At 39.7% G+C, this 15,906-nt stretch overlaps 2 protein-coding genes across 2 annotated transcripts in view; both read right to left on the bottom strand.

Moving 5' to 3' along the window:
• Nucleotides 1–3,371: 3,371 nt before the first annotated feature.
• On the bottom strand, nt 3,372–8,902 carry LOC106961244 (cytochrome P450 2J6-like). Its single transcript, XM_015054832.1, has 9 exons — nt 8,460–8,902; nt 6,474–6,639; nt 6,239–6,391; nt 6,008–6,168; nt 5,707–5,883; nt 5,475–5,613; nt 4,345–4,532; nt 4,106–4,247; nt 3,372–3,583 (listed from the first exon to the last, which is right to left on the bottom strand). The coding sequence occupies exons 1-9, from the start codon at nt 8,649–8,651 to the stop codon at nt 3,408–3,410; spliced, it is 1,494 nt and encodes a 497-aa protein (XP_014910318.1). The 5' UTR covers nt 8,652–8,902; the 3' UTR covers nt 3,372–3,407.
• A 944-nt stretch (nt 8,903–9,846) lies between these two features.
• The window catches only part of LOC106961248 (cytochrome P450 2J2-like), a 9,568-nt gene continuing 3,508 nt past the window's right edge, over nt 9,847–15,906 (bottom strand). Inside the window, exons 2-9 of the mRNA XM_015054840.1 lie at nt 13,799–13,961; nt 13,403–13,552; nt 13,165–13,325; nt 12,908–13,084; nt 12,184–12,325; nt 11,907–12,094; nt 11,674–11,815; nt 9,847–10,911 (exon numbers count right to left, since the gene is read on the bottom strand). Coding sequence (XP_014910326.1) covers nt 10,736–10,911; nt 11,674–11,815; nt 11,907–12,094; nt 12,184–12,325; nt 12,908–13,084; nt 13,165–13,325; nt 13,403–13,552; nt 13,799–13,961 — 1,299 coding nt within the window. The 3' untranslated portion in view covers nt 9,847–10,735. The remainder of the gene's footprint in view (nt 10,912–11,673; nt 11,816–11,906; nt 12,095–12,183; nt 12,326–12,907; nt 13,085–13,164; nt 13,326–13,402; nt 13,553–13,798; nt 13,962–15,906) is intronic.

Genomic DNA, 15,906 nt, shown 5'->3' with positions numbered 1-15,906 from the left:
TAAACATAATGTAGACTCCACAAAGGAGGGAGGGCTTATATAACATCCTGCTAACTCTACCTCCTCAGCCCCAACAAAGCTAACCTCTGTAATACCAGTGTAATAAAAGCTACTATTCAAAGTATTAATTCAGCAGCATGATTGCATACATTTACGAGACTGTGCCCATTCTGAAATTAACTACATTAGTTAAGGTTAAGTGCAGACCTTTGTGTTTATGACATTAGAGACTGACGGTAAGAAGGGGAATCCACATGCATGACGGCTCAAATCTTTGTTTTAACAAAAGGAAAAGGCAGAAAGAATGAAACACGACTGAACTGGAAGGAACCAACAAGCACTGTGAAACATTTGAAGGTAGTTTAACTTGAAAATGAAAGTCCACCTGCTGCACTGATCGTGCAATTTAAGTCAAAGTTCATGAAGTCGATTTAACAGCAAGAGACAAGTTGTCTAAACCTTATTTTTAAACTTTACTAATCTTGAATTGTGATTTTTAACTTATTGCTGCAATTGAAAACAATTATTTCACAAGAAAAAACTGTCCCCGCCTAGTTAAAGAGAACACACCTCTCTGTTATTTTTTTACTCAATATCAAGTTAACATAACTTATTTTACTTTAGAATAATTTATATTCATATAATATATTCATAATTTATATGTATATTGTTTCAAATTGCATGAACAACATTTCTGATCTGATAATTAATTTTATTAAATGCCTTTTATTAAAGAATGAATTCTGATCAAAAACCTTTAGAATAACCGTCTCAGCCGTCTTTGTTAAAAGGTTTTCTTTTTATGACACATGTTGAGATTTGAGTTTTGTTGTTTCATCGGTGCATGTGCAGGCAGAGCAGCCGTTTTCAGATTCACTTCTTTGTCTTTGCCAGTAATCTGGGTGATTAATTGAGTCGTCAGGCTTTTGACTACAACTTTAACTTTCACGTAACAAGCGGATTATTATTTATCAGAGCTCTCATGAACCCTCTGAGCCCATAGACTGTTTGGTCTATAGAGCGTTTGTAGCCTGTTGCGTTGTGGTTTTATTGTCCTTATTAATTATTGCAATTTAATTGTTTGCATGAACTTAACTAAGGTTGATCAAGGTTTTTGGTAACACTTTATTTGAAGGGGGTTGAATAAGACTGTCATGACACCGTCATAAACATAACATAACACCTGCCATGCACATGAATAAGCCTTCATGAATATTTATGACTGTTGTCATAAAGTGTCATTCGGTAAATTATGACACTTTTAATACAAAGTTGACATTATTCAAAATGTCTTTGTTATGACAACTTGACATTAACCAAGAAATCATTACTGATATAAATTTGTTATAAAAGTATTACTGATTGCACTTTAAAAATTAGGTAACTTTATGTTATTAAAGGTAAAGTTTAAACAGTAATGGTTAATGTCAAGTTGTCATAACAAAGACATTTTGAATAATGTCAACTTTGTATTAAAAGTGTCATAATTTACTGAATGATGCTTTATGACAACAGTCATAAATATTCATGAAGGCTTATTGATGTCCCTGACAGGTGTTATGTTATGTTTATGACGGTGTCATGACAGCCTTATTCAACCCCCTTCAAATAAAGTGTTACCAGGTTTTTTATTTCAAGCCACTTGATGAATTGTAAATGTTCCCTGAAAGGAGCAGTTGTTGGAAACTGCTGAGAACTGATGGCTTCAAATAAAGGATCCAAGTTTCTCTGTTGCCAAAGCAAACCCAGCAGGGAATACTAACTGCAGTCTTTATAAATAGGAAAATCTTCCCTGTGATAGAATATATTAGTCCTAATGCAAACAGCCAGGGTAGCCTTTGTGTTCAGTGGTTTCATATCAGCTCTAAGCTCTGAAAACATTTTAGGTTGAGAGGGATAAAACTGAATAGCAGGAAGCTCAGGCAGGACAAGGCATGTTTGTTTAAACGGCTCTACACACACATGAATTCAGTGTTTCCCCGAAGCAAGGAACCAAAAAAAGGGAAGCTGCATTATATAACTTTTTATAAAAAATATATGTTTTTACATATTTGTTAGAACTGTCAATGTGTTGTGACAGTATGGTATATGAGAGATCATCTGTGAGAAAAAAAAAAAATTCTTCGGCTTTCTCCCAGTGCTATCTAGAAACAACCAATCAGAGGCAGGAGGCAGGTTTTAGCGCCGTCAATCATGTGGCTGCTCATCCTCCCTCCCCCTTGCTCTGTGCTATGCTGTAGCTAGCACAGCCTATTTACAATTAAAAATGACACAGTTTATCTGTCTCATAGCGAACTGTCACAATGCTCAGTCTAGTTAGCATAGCTACCAATGACAGCAGATAAACGGTTTTTCTGTAATTATAAGTTGTTTCTTTGCCATTAGCACATTAGCATAAGATTTATTGACAGCATTAAGACTCTCCTGGTTCTGATTGGTTGTTTTTGGTCGGAACGGCACGTTACTTCAGCCAGTAATATTCAGTCAGGGAGGAGGTGGAGGAGATTGATCTTTTCACAGTTTATCTGTCTCAAAGCAAACTGTCACAACATGGTGACAACTTTAACAAATATGGAGAAAACATTTTTTTTAATTAAAGTTATATACTGCTGCTTGATTAAAGTGCAACTACAAAGCATCTAGACTGCTTCATGTGTATTTTGCACATTGCATATGACAGCTGTTGGTGGTGAGAGATGTTTCAGTAAGCTAAAGCTAATAATAATAATAATAATAATAATAATAATAATAATAATAATAATAATAATAAAAAATTGGCAACCTATTTACATATAGTATGTGGACTGTTGCATTTAAGGTTCACTGGCAGTGAATATTGTGCTAGTATCAGTATTGGACCAAAGAAAGCAAGGCAGTCACAAACCTTTCATTTTTGTGATTCTTAGCCCCCATAATGATAAAACACACTTCCTTTATTTATTATTTTTCAAATTCAAATAAAAATTCACATCACACCAAGGAGTTTACCAATCTTTAAAAAACTAACAATATTTACAATTAAAAATGGCAAACGTTTCATCTTTCTGTATCTTTCAATGCAGCGGTAAGCATCAAATTATATGTTTACAAGTCTTTACTTCACAATTTGATAAGTTGCCATATTTTGTAGTCAACAGGAGTATTTCAATGTCTTGTGAATTGTTTTTTGTCTGCCATCTAGGATTTCTTGCTCCTGAACTCCCAGTAGGAGTCAGCAGGTCACAGTATGTTGTATTGTTTGCTAATAGCTTATATTGTTACATGAAACCATCACCCAGATTATAACGTAGAGATGCATGCAATCAGAATCTTGCTGAACAAGAAGCACTGCTAAGACTATTAAGAGCTTTTTCTACATTGTTTCTACATTATTCTTCTCTGGAGATCAAACGGTAATGGCGGATCTGTCAGCGAGCCTCAGCAGACACTTTGAAGGGGTGAGGTACGCGCGTCGCTCCCGTGATTCCTTCAGTGCTCAGCTCGACTCCGTCAGGAACAGAGAAAGTGAACTTCTGCAGCAAGGCGACCAAAAACAGGAACAGCTCCATCTTAGCGAGGCCTTCACCAAGACACACACGTTTCCCTGCACAACAAACACAGAAAAACATAACTATATATATTCTTGACTGTTATGTGGTCCGCGGGGAAATTTATTTTTTTCAAAGCCAGTTTCTGACATCTTGCCAACTACCCAGATCTTATAGTACTTGTCAACTATGCTAACAAGTGGAGTTGTAAGTGCTTTCTCTTTTGAAATTGAGGAACTGGACTTAGATTAATTAGCTTTAATCTATAGCTGGGAATGGGCTGCAGGATCTCTGTAAAGACAGGGTTACTGCTTCCTGTGTCTTGCTTTGTGAGGATCTTTCAATCACCTCTGACCTAAACCCTTTTTGTAAGACTATACTTGCACTAGCAAAAAGTGAGGCTATTTGAGTTTGGTTGATTGTTTTTGATCTGTTGTTAAAGCAACATCTTGTTTAGAAGGTCTTTTTATTTCCCTTTAAATAGTGCCACGTGTAGTAATTCTCACATTTTGTGGTGATGCCAGTAATTCAGCTAAAGGAGTTTGGAAACTCTTGACTCAGAAACGTGTGTGCTGTACCTGCAGAGAACGGGAGGAATGCTTCTCTCTTCACAAACTTTCCATTGGCATCCAGGAAGTGTCCGGGGTTGAAGGTGTCTGGAGTTTCCCATTCAGATTTGTCAAACAGTACAGATGTCAGCATGGGCATCACAGATGTTCCCTAAAAACATCAAAATTCACTAAATAGAATGAAGCAAAAGTAGAAACAACACTTTTACCCAAATGCTTATCGCTTATTAGTTGCTCGGTAAATTTACCTTTGGTATGAAATAGCCACCCAGAGTTGTGTCCTTGGCAGCGACCCTGAATCCATTCAGAGGAACAATGTTTCCCATCCTCTGGATCTCATGGATCACAGCATCAGTGTACGGCATGTTCTGTCTGTCGGCCATGGAGGGTTGGCGACTCTGTCCGATCACTCTGTCAATCTCTGCCTGGACTTTCTCTGTAACAACAAAGTCAGTTTTTGCTTAGGTCTCTCTCAGCCATGTATGATTCAGCATACATGCAGCTGTCTTTCTGTCAAATCCCCCTGGTGGTCTCGTCATGGCTCCACCTGCTCCTGCCTCAGTAACAAACATTGATCCTATTTTGCATCAGAGTTGGTCTCTGATGTACTCTCCTTGAACCCTGTGTCACTCCTGTCTGTCTGTCCTTCATGTATTCAGTTAGCTGAATACATGAAGGACATGTATTCCTTCATGTATACTTTTTTATACTTTTTTACAGTATAAGGAAAAAAAACAACAAAAAAAAAACAATGTAACAGTATGTAAGAAATGGGTTTTTACTAGGGGTGCACAGATTAATTGGAGCCGATTTCCTTCGTTTTGGGAGATCGGTGATCTGGTGATCCACAGATCTTATCTAACTTGGTAAATGTCTAAGAATCAACTATTGTTCTCTTTTACTCTCTGGTGAGAAAGGTTTGACTGACAGAGCGGCCCTCAAAGTCATGTCTGCACGTTTACAATTAACAATAGTGGCCCCACTGCTGCCAACTCAATGACTTTCTTACTATATTGATATCAAAATCGGTATCGGCCAAAATCAGAATCAGCAGGTTAAACTTTTTAAAAGATCGAAGATCGGCGATCGACCAGAAACTGCAATCGGTGCACCTCTAGTTTTTACATTAGGTGAGCAAAATGAATCCATGGCAACCACAGGTCAGTGCCCTATCCAAACCCAAACTTTTCTTTATTACAGTTGTTCAGGAATATTTATGAAACTGACATCCGTGCCATATGACCTGGAGCTTTGTGCTCAAGGTAACACTTTATTGTTGTGTGTCAACAAGTGAATCGGGGCATTTTTACAATATGAAAAAACATGCAAGCTTTAAGCAGAGCTGTAATCACTTTAGAGAGCCGAGTCTTCCACCAACCTTGGATGTCGGGGTTTTTAATCAGGAAAATCAAAGCCCACTGCAGCGTGGTGGCTGTTGTTTCTGTTCCTGCCAGGAAGAGGTCAAGAGAGCAGAAAGTCAGGTTGCTCTCGGTGAAGCCCAGGTTGGAGTCTTTTTGCTGCACAGATACGCACAAAAGACAAATTGCTTAATGATAGCAGAGTGAAATGGGATGTGTTTGAGAGCAAAATAACTCTGATTGGTGACATACGTTCTCTATCTCAATGAGAAAAGAGTCAATGTAGTCTCTAGGATTGTTATGGTCCAAGTCCTTCTTGTGCTCTTGTATTTCCTCGTGAAGGAAATCTTGTATGGTGTTGTAAATCCTGAAGATTTTGTTGTGACGACCTGGCAAATAGTTCATCACTCTGGGGAATGCCCGATAGAGCTGTTTGAAGACAAGATAAAAAGACGACAATAAAGACAAATATCACAAATCCTGTTTTACAATAAACCTCTCACATCGCGGTGTGTGACAAAGAGCGGTCCTCCATCGGGGTTATTGAACTTACTTCGCCCCAAATGCTCCCCTCCAGCCAAATCACCTCAGACATGTACTTCAGCATCGTCTGAAACCTGTGGTCAGTGTAGTCGTATCTTTTCCCCATGACAAGCTGGCAGATGATGTTGGACACAGCGTTGTTGAAGAGGCCTGCTGGGCTGAAAAGTTTACCTGACGAAGAGAAAGACCCGGTTGAAGAAAGAGAAAACGTGTGCTGTATTTCACAGTGAATGTAACCCACCTTTTTCACTCTTTATTTCCTCCTGCAGGTGTCGGATCTCCTCACAGATGCTGAGCTCCAGCATGTTCTTCCCCAGACCGAAGTTACGTAACGTAGACAAAGCAAAACGTCGCTGTCTCTTCCATTTTTCGCCGTTGCTCAAGAATAGACCAGCTAGAAATAAGCATGCAGGCATGACAATGTTAATGCCTCATATTACCCATGTCTGTCCAACGAAACCAAAATATTTTCACACCTGAGGGCTCGGTGGAAGTCCTGTCGGCGATTGCATCGTACGGCCGGTCCACAAAGTTCTCAGCTTGCGTCACAATGGCCTCTTTCACCATCTTATATCCGCTCACAATCACCAACGTATCCCGGCCCAGGCGGACTCTGAGGACGCTACCATAGAGGTCGGCCAGCTGCGGCGAACGTAACAGGTTAATCTGTATGGCGTCTTCCAGACACCCAAACAGTTACTGACTTCATTCTTTCCATTTTTTTTTAATATGTGGGCGTAAAGGACATTTTATGGGTACCAGTAACAACAAAAGAGCCCCAAAATCATTGCAGTTACCTCCACTATGTTTGCCAGATGTGACAAGATACAGTTTACAAAGGGATTCCACTTTTGTCTTGTCTGTCTACAACTTTTTTTCTCCAAACTCTTGGATATTAAGATATTTTGCGATAAATGTAAGTCCGTTTTCCTCTTCTGAAAAATTTCTCTAGATGCTGTTTTTGTGTCTTAACAGAGGAAATTGCGGCCTGCAGTATTTTAGTTGTTGATCTGGGTCCGTATGTGGTTTCATGGATAAATTAGAGGTTCACCTTAGGAGAAAATTTAGTGGACTGTCACTTTTAAAAAAAAAAGAGAGAAAAGAAAAGTGGTTAATTACAGTTAATTAACGAAGGGGTAAGTTCATTATTCCTCTGAGATATTATCTTAGAGCAGTGGTTCCCAAACTTTTTCTTCTGCGCCCCCCCAGTGGTTTCCCCCCTATAGATTACAAACGACGTGTGTGACAGGGGGGCAGGGGGGGTCGACTTTTTTGGGGGCAAAATGAATGTACGTAGCTGGAAATAGACACCAACATCGGTAGCCTACAAGGTACTTGTTAAGCTTAAGGTTCTGTATTGATATTAGCTAGTCATCTTTTAGCTAACTTTACCTGCATCCAACAGCTTTACTCAACTCAGTCGGTTAGTTTGGAGGGAAAAACTGTGAAAAGTTCTCTGGGTTTTGCTGGTTTGCTGCCGTGATTCTAACACAAACCTACGTAGCTCCGCCCAGCAGCAGCAGGTCTCCTTCACAGGTGTAAACCCAGCGCGAGTGTAGCGCTCATGTTGCGTTTAAAGGCGGATCGGAAAAACAGGTTAGGACATGTTAACAACGGATTAAACAGTTTTAACTGTTGATAAAAGTGACAGAGGACACAAATATGGGAAGTATGGAAGCCTCTACAATATCAAATTGACATAGGAATAACAGAGAGTTGGCCATTCTAAGGTAAAAAACCCAGCGCATACAGTGTTAATGTTTTTTTTTTTTTTCATCCAGACGGCTTCCTGCGCCCCCCTTGCAATGACACGGCGCCCCCCCTAGGGGGTGCGCCCCACAGTTTGGGAACCTCTGTCTTAGAGGAAGATAAACACAGATTTCATCTGTGATCAATCACAGATGAAATCATCACTTAACCACATTTTTATGTATGCAAGTTACCTTTTTCCTTAAATTTAATCATTTGAAAAATTTAAATGTGGCAAATTGACAAACAGCAAAATATGTAAAAACATTTTTTACCACAATGTATATTTACTGTGAATTAAAAAAAAAGAAATCTAACAAATTGCAACAACTATTTGCTTGGTTCTGTATCTACCCAGTCCGTCCTTAGTTAATATTTAACTCTTGTCATTCTTTTGCCAGCCCCGTCTCCCAGCCTCCCTAAAGCTTAATTCAACTACTGAAATTCTTTAATATATTATTTGATTTTGGTCATCCGCCCTAGAAATGGGGGCGGTTCTCATCGGAGCAACCTTTTGAAAATGTTGTAAAAAGAACATTTACAAACTTTAATATTTCACAGCAGAATTTATCATCAGTAGAAATGTTTGAATCCCACAAAAAAAAGAGAGAAAGTTGTTTTCAGGGCACCTGAAAACAGCTTTTTAATTCACATTTCACAATGAATTTAGCCAAACAAAGCTATAACTTTAGGCTCTTAATGCAAAGCGATACCTTGGTGAAATAAACGTGTGGGTGCTTGCTGTCCAAAGTCAAGATATTTCCCACGAAGGGAAGAGCTCTTGGTCCTGGAGGAAAGTTTGATGGTTTCCTGTTCTTCACGTAATCAGCTATCAGAAGAAATGATAAAAGAAACAAAAAAAGCCCCTTCAGGTCAAAGCTCATCAAAAAATCATAAAGCCACATAGTTAAAGCGCGCAAAAAACGGGCTGCAGCAGAAAAAAAGAAAATGCTTATCTCAACAGTCTTCTTGTTTTTGCAATGCCTGTTTACAGTCAAAGTCTGCAGTGTCGGCCGCCTGGCAGGCAACTGAAAATCACAGCACACCTTAGGCTGTGCAAAGGGGAAAGTGGTGCAAATGTTGCAGAGCGCACCTGCATGCCCTTTGACAAGCCTAACCTTTGTAATCCAGGGAAGATAAAACCTTCTTTTATCTATCCCTGTTAAGAGTTCAGACAATGTGATAATGGATATTAAATATGATGGACAAACATAAAACAGGGTCTCTGTGTCCCGACTAGCTCAGAGTCTGAATTACTTGTCTGTATTTAGTAAGAATGACAGTTTTGGAAGGCTTCCTGTTGGCATCTCCCCTAATTCGTCAGCCAGTTTGTGCACTCTTGAATCCTCCAGCTTTGCTACCGATTGTGATAAAACTAAATGAGAGATTAGATGTTCCCAAGTAAGCAGAGCCAGGCCCAACGACACAAAGTGCACCAGTGGTAAAAGGCACCCAGGAGATTTAATGTCCAGGAGTTTCAACAAGCTGGAACTTGAGAAAATTGGAGGAATGTCAGATGTGTGCCTGCAAAAATCATACGCTGTGTTTTATTTGACAGGTCGACACTAAATACTCCAAAATTGTGAAGAGAATAGAAAAATACATAACAGCTCAATCTGACTGAGCTTGAACTATTTTACCAACAAAAATCTGCTGAGAATCAGATCTTTAGGTGTGCAGTAGTAATAAAGACCTAATCTGAAAGGCTTGGTGCTGGGATTAAAGACAAAGGTGATCGGCTCAAAGGTGATCGGCTCAAAGGGACTGGAATTGGACACGACTACTTTGTTATTTTAACTAAGCTGAAGCTAAACGTTTGGCGGTTTCACGGTCAAACCGGACAGACATGAGTTGTGCTTTACGGGGCTGTTATGTGGAGCTTAACTAAACACTGTGCAGAAAAAGCTCCCAGCCTCTAACACAAATATTATTCAGCAAAATCACTGAATTTATCAAATGTTGTCATAAGAGAAACTGACTGTTATTTTTTTCCCAGCAGAGTTCACTTCTTCTCCACTTTGTTCTTTGAGCTGAACTGTCACTTATCGGTAATGCAAAAAATGTCTGACAAATGAATCACCATTTCAAAGACTACAAATGTTCATATTATAAACACTTTATTACATTCCAAGAATGAAAAGTTTATCTTTTGCCATGATGCAACATTTTCCCTTCTCTCTTTGGTTCGATGTTAAGCTGTTATGAAATCGTCTTGAAATGAGATGAACATAAAACATCGCACACAAATTACAATCTAAATACTTCAACCATCCTCTCTCTCAATAGTTTACTTTTTATTTTTTTACATTCACCAAATTACTATTAGAGTGATCAACAGATTGTGCTTACGTTGCTCCAGAACACAAAACGCGTATCGTGATTAAATTGCTTTGCAGACAGCTGAACATTGCTCTCATGCGGCAGCAAATCTGAGACATTTAAAGATACAGAACCAACTTCACAGATCTGCTTGTGCAGCATGACTAAGACATGTGTTTCATTTACAAGAATATATTTATCACAGACTAACACAGATTGGTGATGTATCAGGGCGATGCATCGTAAAACTCTCTGGCTCCACACAGATAAAGAAATCACATGTTACTAAGGTTAAAATAGCAAAGTAGAGTTTTGATCCACGTATTTTTGTGGTTTTTCTATTAACACTTTAAACTACCAAATGTTATCATATTTAGTCAAATTCAGTAATTTGACTGAATTTGACTGAAATTATAAGGAAAACCTTATAATTTCAGTAATTTCAGTTTTTCAGTAATTTCAGTTTTTTTTATTGGCTTACAGCCAATAAAAAAACATTTATCTGATGATTATCATATTAATCATCAGACAATTATGATTAGAATACATCATCAGACAATTATGATTAGAATACATCATCAGACAATTATGATTAGAATACATCATCAGACCAATGAAAACATTTTTAATACAGCGCTGTTGTCCCAATGAGAAGTATGCGAAACCCATGTTAGCGTGGCACAGCCAGGAATCTGAACTCCTCGGGGGAATAAGTGAAGCCCATCACGCCCTCCAGCTTAGGCATTTCTCCTGGAACCGGGGAAAAGGTGAAGCGCTGCAGCAAAACTGAGAAGAAGACGAAGAGCTCCATTTTGGCCAGGTGTTCCCCCAAACACATGCGTTTACCTGCGTTGAGAAATGGGACGTGCTTGATCAGCATATGCTATAGCATATTGTACATGTGCATTTATTTTTGATGACGAGCTTAAAGGCGACGTCGGTGCGTCTTTTGCTTTTCTTAGGTAGGTGGCGATTGGATCTGGGGCTGACCCACGTAGAACTCAAAAAAATCTGCGGGATTCTAAAATTATTAATTGGTGACGATGTTCGCCTCCATTTTATGCATTTACAAAACAGGAACGTGCTAAAAATATATTTCATTTGTAAAAGAAACATTTAAGTACCTACTTGACTGTTTAACCCATCAGTATTTAGTTTTGTTTCATTTGTGATGAGAGTTTTCACATAAAAACATTTCTTTGAAACTTCAAACTTGACTCTTCTGTATCTGATTCGACCTCCAGTCCACTTTAAATAACAAATATAGACTGAATATATAAATTGTTAAACTGAAGTGGACAGCATGCAAGCTCAAAAACTGTGCTTTACCGCTTCTGTCATGATTTTAAAATGTTGCTCATCCTAAGTTAGTTCACAGGCCAGAAAAGAAAACAATTAAATAGCCTTTTTATCACTCAAATCAACAGCTAACTTCAGTGTTGTACTCTTCTATGGTTTGTGGAGCATACAGACAACCTCGCATTTCCAAGTTAAACATTTAATACTCAAATGTCCTCAATTAGGTTGGCAAAAAGAAGGAACTCTGCAGTGAATATTGCACAGAAACACAGAGGAGAGCAAGCTTTGAACAGAAACCTTGTAACCAACCTGCTGAAAATGGCAAGAAAGCATCTCTCTTGACAAACTTTCCCTCTGAATCCAAGAAGTGCTCGGGATTGAAGACATCTGGAGTCGCCCACTCGTTCTTATCAAACAGCACAGATGCCAGGATTGTCGTCATATATGTTCCCTGAACAACGAGACACGTTTCAGGCATCAGCGGCTACCCAACGATTTCGTCACATAAAATTTAGTTTTAACTGAGGTACGTGTTCTCCTACCTTAGGAATGAAGTATCCTCCCAGTGTTGTGTCTTTACTCGCCATTTTAGGAAATCCCATGGGAACGATGTTTCCCATCCGCTGGACCTCGTGGATGACGGCGTCGGTGTAGGGCAAGTTCGGCCTGTCGGCCACGGTGGGCTGACGAGACTGCCCGATCACTCTGTCTATCTCTGCTTGGACCTTCTCTGAGAAAAAAGGACGGAAGAGGAAGAAGGGCGTTGAAATCTAACACCGTTTTAGTTGGGATATTTCAGTTTTGTGACAACCCGCTGACCCTGTATCTCTGGGTAGTGCAACATGAACAGAAGGGCCCAGCGCAATGTGGTGGCAGTGGTTTCTGTTCCAGCCTCGATGAGGTCAAGAGTGCTAACCAGCAGCGTTTCAGTGTTGAAGCCAGCCTGGGGATCCTCTTTTTTCTAACAAGACATCAAAAAATATTGGAATTTAATCTCATTACAACAAGAGCTCTGCTAACATTTCTCACTTTAAACATAATTCACGCAGCTTGTGTGAAGTTTCTCTTGCCAGTGATCAATGTCCTGCAGTGGACTTTTTCCATGGTTGACCAGCTTCTAAGGGTTTGCTGACGAATCCGACTATCTCAAGACGCCAAAAATGAAGCATGGCTGACGGCTACCCAGCAGGGAACATTTGCATCACAGCTTCTTGTTACTGTTTCAGAAATATGGCAAACATGCAGCATGGATGGCTGCAGATAACAGACAGCTGTGTTTTTGTTTTTGACCGTCTCCATGGCTATTTTTTTGTTGAACCCAGCAGTTACTTTTCTGTTTTGATTTCTTGATGAACACCACCCATTTGGTGGTGTTCGTGGACTATTGGATCTGCTAAATTATGTTAATGAATATTACACCATTCATCTGTTCAATTGTTTATCTCTACTAGTCAAATGACCAATTATACGGCAGCAACTCAAAGCTTTTCAGTGTTTCGTCAAAACCGCACGACAGAAGTCTCATGTCGTATGAACTTTTCACCTTCTCCATCTCTGACAGGTAGACGTCGACATAATCCCGAGGATCATCTGGATTCCACTCCTCTCTGTGCTTCTCTATCTCTTTTTTCAAAAAGACCAGGATCTTCCTGTAGTTGGTATGCACGGTCTGGTGAGGCCCTGGCAGGTGCTGCATCAGTCCAGGGAAGGCGTCAAACAACTGAAGATGAAGGGACAGACTCTCAGATCAGCTGCAGACAAGCCAGGCAGAGTTTCTTTTCAGCGGGTAGAAAAGAATACCTGAGTCCGCAGGGAACCAGAAAGAATAACGGCTTCGTTGTCCAGCTCCAGGACTTCCCGAAAGCTTGGGTCCGAGTACTCAAATCGATGTCCAAAGACCACAGATGAGATTATGTTACTCACTGCGTTTGTTAGGATGTAGTGGGGGTTAAATGGCTTTCCTGGAAATATTGAGAAATCACATTTAAATGAGCGTAAATCGTAATTCTTTCACTGGTTTCCGTTAAAGTCTGCTTACCTTGCTCATCGTTGAAGGCTTCGCAAAGAAAGCTGGACTCCACTTCTATGTATTTTTCTAAAGATTTCTGTCCCTCTCCAAAGTAGCGAAGGTGAGCGTTGGCGAACTTCCTCTGTTTCTTCCACAAGTACCCGTTACTCAGAGCTATACCTGCGATAACGTTACATCAGAGTATTTTAAAATAGATTTTAAGAACAAATATTTTCAAATAAATGAACACTAAAGTGTAAAATAGGTTGTGTTGCTCTAGGTTAAACTGGTGACCTATTCAGCATCTCCCAATGTCTCTCACCCAAGATCTGCTAGGCGTAGGGACAAGCTTGCATGAAAACTGACCAAAGACAATGGAATTTTCAGCAGAGAATAATAAATTAATACACTTGTTTGGCTACTCACCAAGGCCCTTGAAGGTAACGTGAAAAAGGGGAACAATTGGCCGATCGACGAAGCTGTCCAGCTGGCTGACAAGAGCCTCTTTGACCATCTTGAGTCCAGAGACAAACACCAGCCTCGCACTGCCTTTTCTCACGCTGAACACAGGACCGTACTCCTTTGAAAGCTGCATTTAAAAAACAAATTCACATCGAGAAAAAAAATATAGTGATGATTTAGGAAAATATAGGCAGTTGTTTACCCACTTAAGTTTAGTTTAAATGTGAAACTCAGTTTTGGGAAACTTTTGGAATTACAACACGACTTTTGTGGTTATTCCATCCTATAAGTGAACACCATATTTCATAAATACATTCTTCCCTGGGGTTAAAAGCATGAAACTTGCTGTATAGTTCCACACACTCCTGTTCGGAGACGCGCACTGACATGTCCGTATACAGGTGCTGGTCATAAAATTAGAATATTGTGATAAAGTTCATTATTTTCCATAATGTCATGATAAAACTTACATTGTCATATATTTTAGATTCATTGCACACCAACTGAAATATTTCAGGTATTTTATTGTTTTAATTTTGATGATTTTGGCAAACAGGTCATGAAAACCCAAAATCCCTGTCTCAAAAAATTAGAATATTATGAAAAGGTTCTCTGAACGAGCAATAAAATAAAAATAATCATCTGAATCAACAAAGTAACTCTAAACACCTGAAAAAGATTCCTGAGGCCTTTAAAAACTCCCAGCCTGGTTCGTTACTCAAAACCGCAATCATGGGTCAGACTGCTGACCTGACTGCTGTCCAGAAGGCCATCACTGACATCCTCAAGCAAGAGGGTGAGAAACAGAAAGAAATTTCTGAACGAATCAGCTGTTTGCAGAGTGTTATATCAAGGCACCTCAGTGGGAAGTCAGTAGGAAGGAAAAAGTGTGGCAGAAAACGCTGCACAACGAGAAGAGGTGACCGGACCCTGAGGAAGATTGTGGAGAAGGGCCGATTCCAGACCTTGGGGGAAGCAGTGGACTGAGTCTGGAGTAGAAACATCCAGAGCCACTGTGCACAGGCGTGTGCAGGAAATGGGCTACAGGTGCCGCATTCCCCAGGTCAAAGGTCAAGCCACTTTTGAACCAGAAACAGCGGCAGAAGCGCCTGACCTGGGCTACAGAGAAGCAGCACTTTGGACCACTGTTGTTCAGTGGTCCAAAGTACTTTTTTCGGATGAAAGCAAACTTTGCATGTCATTCGGAAATCAAAGTGCCAGACTCTGGAGGAAGACTGGGGAGAAGGAAATGCCAAAATGCCAGAAGTCCAGTGTCAAGTCCCCACAGTCAGTGATGGTCTGGGTGGCATGTCAGCTGCTGGTGTTGGTCCACTGTGTTTTATCAAGGGCAGGTCAATGCAGCAGCTATCAGGAGATTTTGGAGCACTTCATGCTTCCATCTGCTGAAAAGCTTTATGGAGATGAAAATTGAATTTGGTCTGGAATCGGCCCTTCTCCACAATCTTCCTCAGGGTCCGGTCACCTCTTCTCGTTGTGCAGCGTTTTCTGCCACACTTTTTCCTTCCTACTGACTTCCCACTGAGGTGCCTTGATATAACACTCTGCAAACAGCCGATTCGTTTAGAAATTTCTTTCTGTTTCTCACCCTCTTGCTTGAGGCTGTCCAGATGGCCTTCTGGACAGCAGTCAGGTCAGCAGTCTGACCCATGATTGCGGTTTTGAGTAATGAACCAGGCTGGGAGTTTTTTAAAGGCATCAGGAATCTTTTTCAGGTGTTTAGAGTTACTTTGTTGATTCAGATGATGAGGTTAATTACTCATTCAGAGAACCTTTTCATAATATTCTAATTTTTTGAGACAGGGATTTTGGGTTTTCATGAGCTGTTTGTCAAAATCATCAAAATTAAAACAATAAAATACCTGAAATATTTCAGTTGGTGTGCAATGAATCTAAAATATGTGACAGTTTAATTTTTATCATTACATTATGGAAAATAATGAACTTTATCACAATATTCTAATTTTATGACCAGCACCTGTATATATATATATATATATATAAAATGCGAGTATATATACACAAAATATTGTTTTTAACTTGCATTGTTTCAA

This window comes from Poecilia latipinna, unplaced genomic scaffold (assembly GCF_001443285.1).
Source record: "Poecilia latipinna isolate Pla-1442-1.1 unplaced genomic scaffold, P_latipinna-1.0 Scaffold1281, whole genome shotgun sequence".
NCBI classification, from domain to species: domain Eukaryota; kingdom Metazoa; phylum Chordata; class Actinopteri; order Cyprinodontiformes; family Poeciliidae; genus Poecilia; species Poecilia latipinna.
The sequence above is the reverse complement of the archived record's forward strand: the minus strand, read 5'-3'. Positions and strand labels throughout refer to the sequence as shown.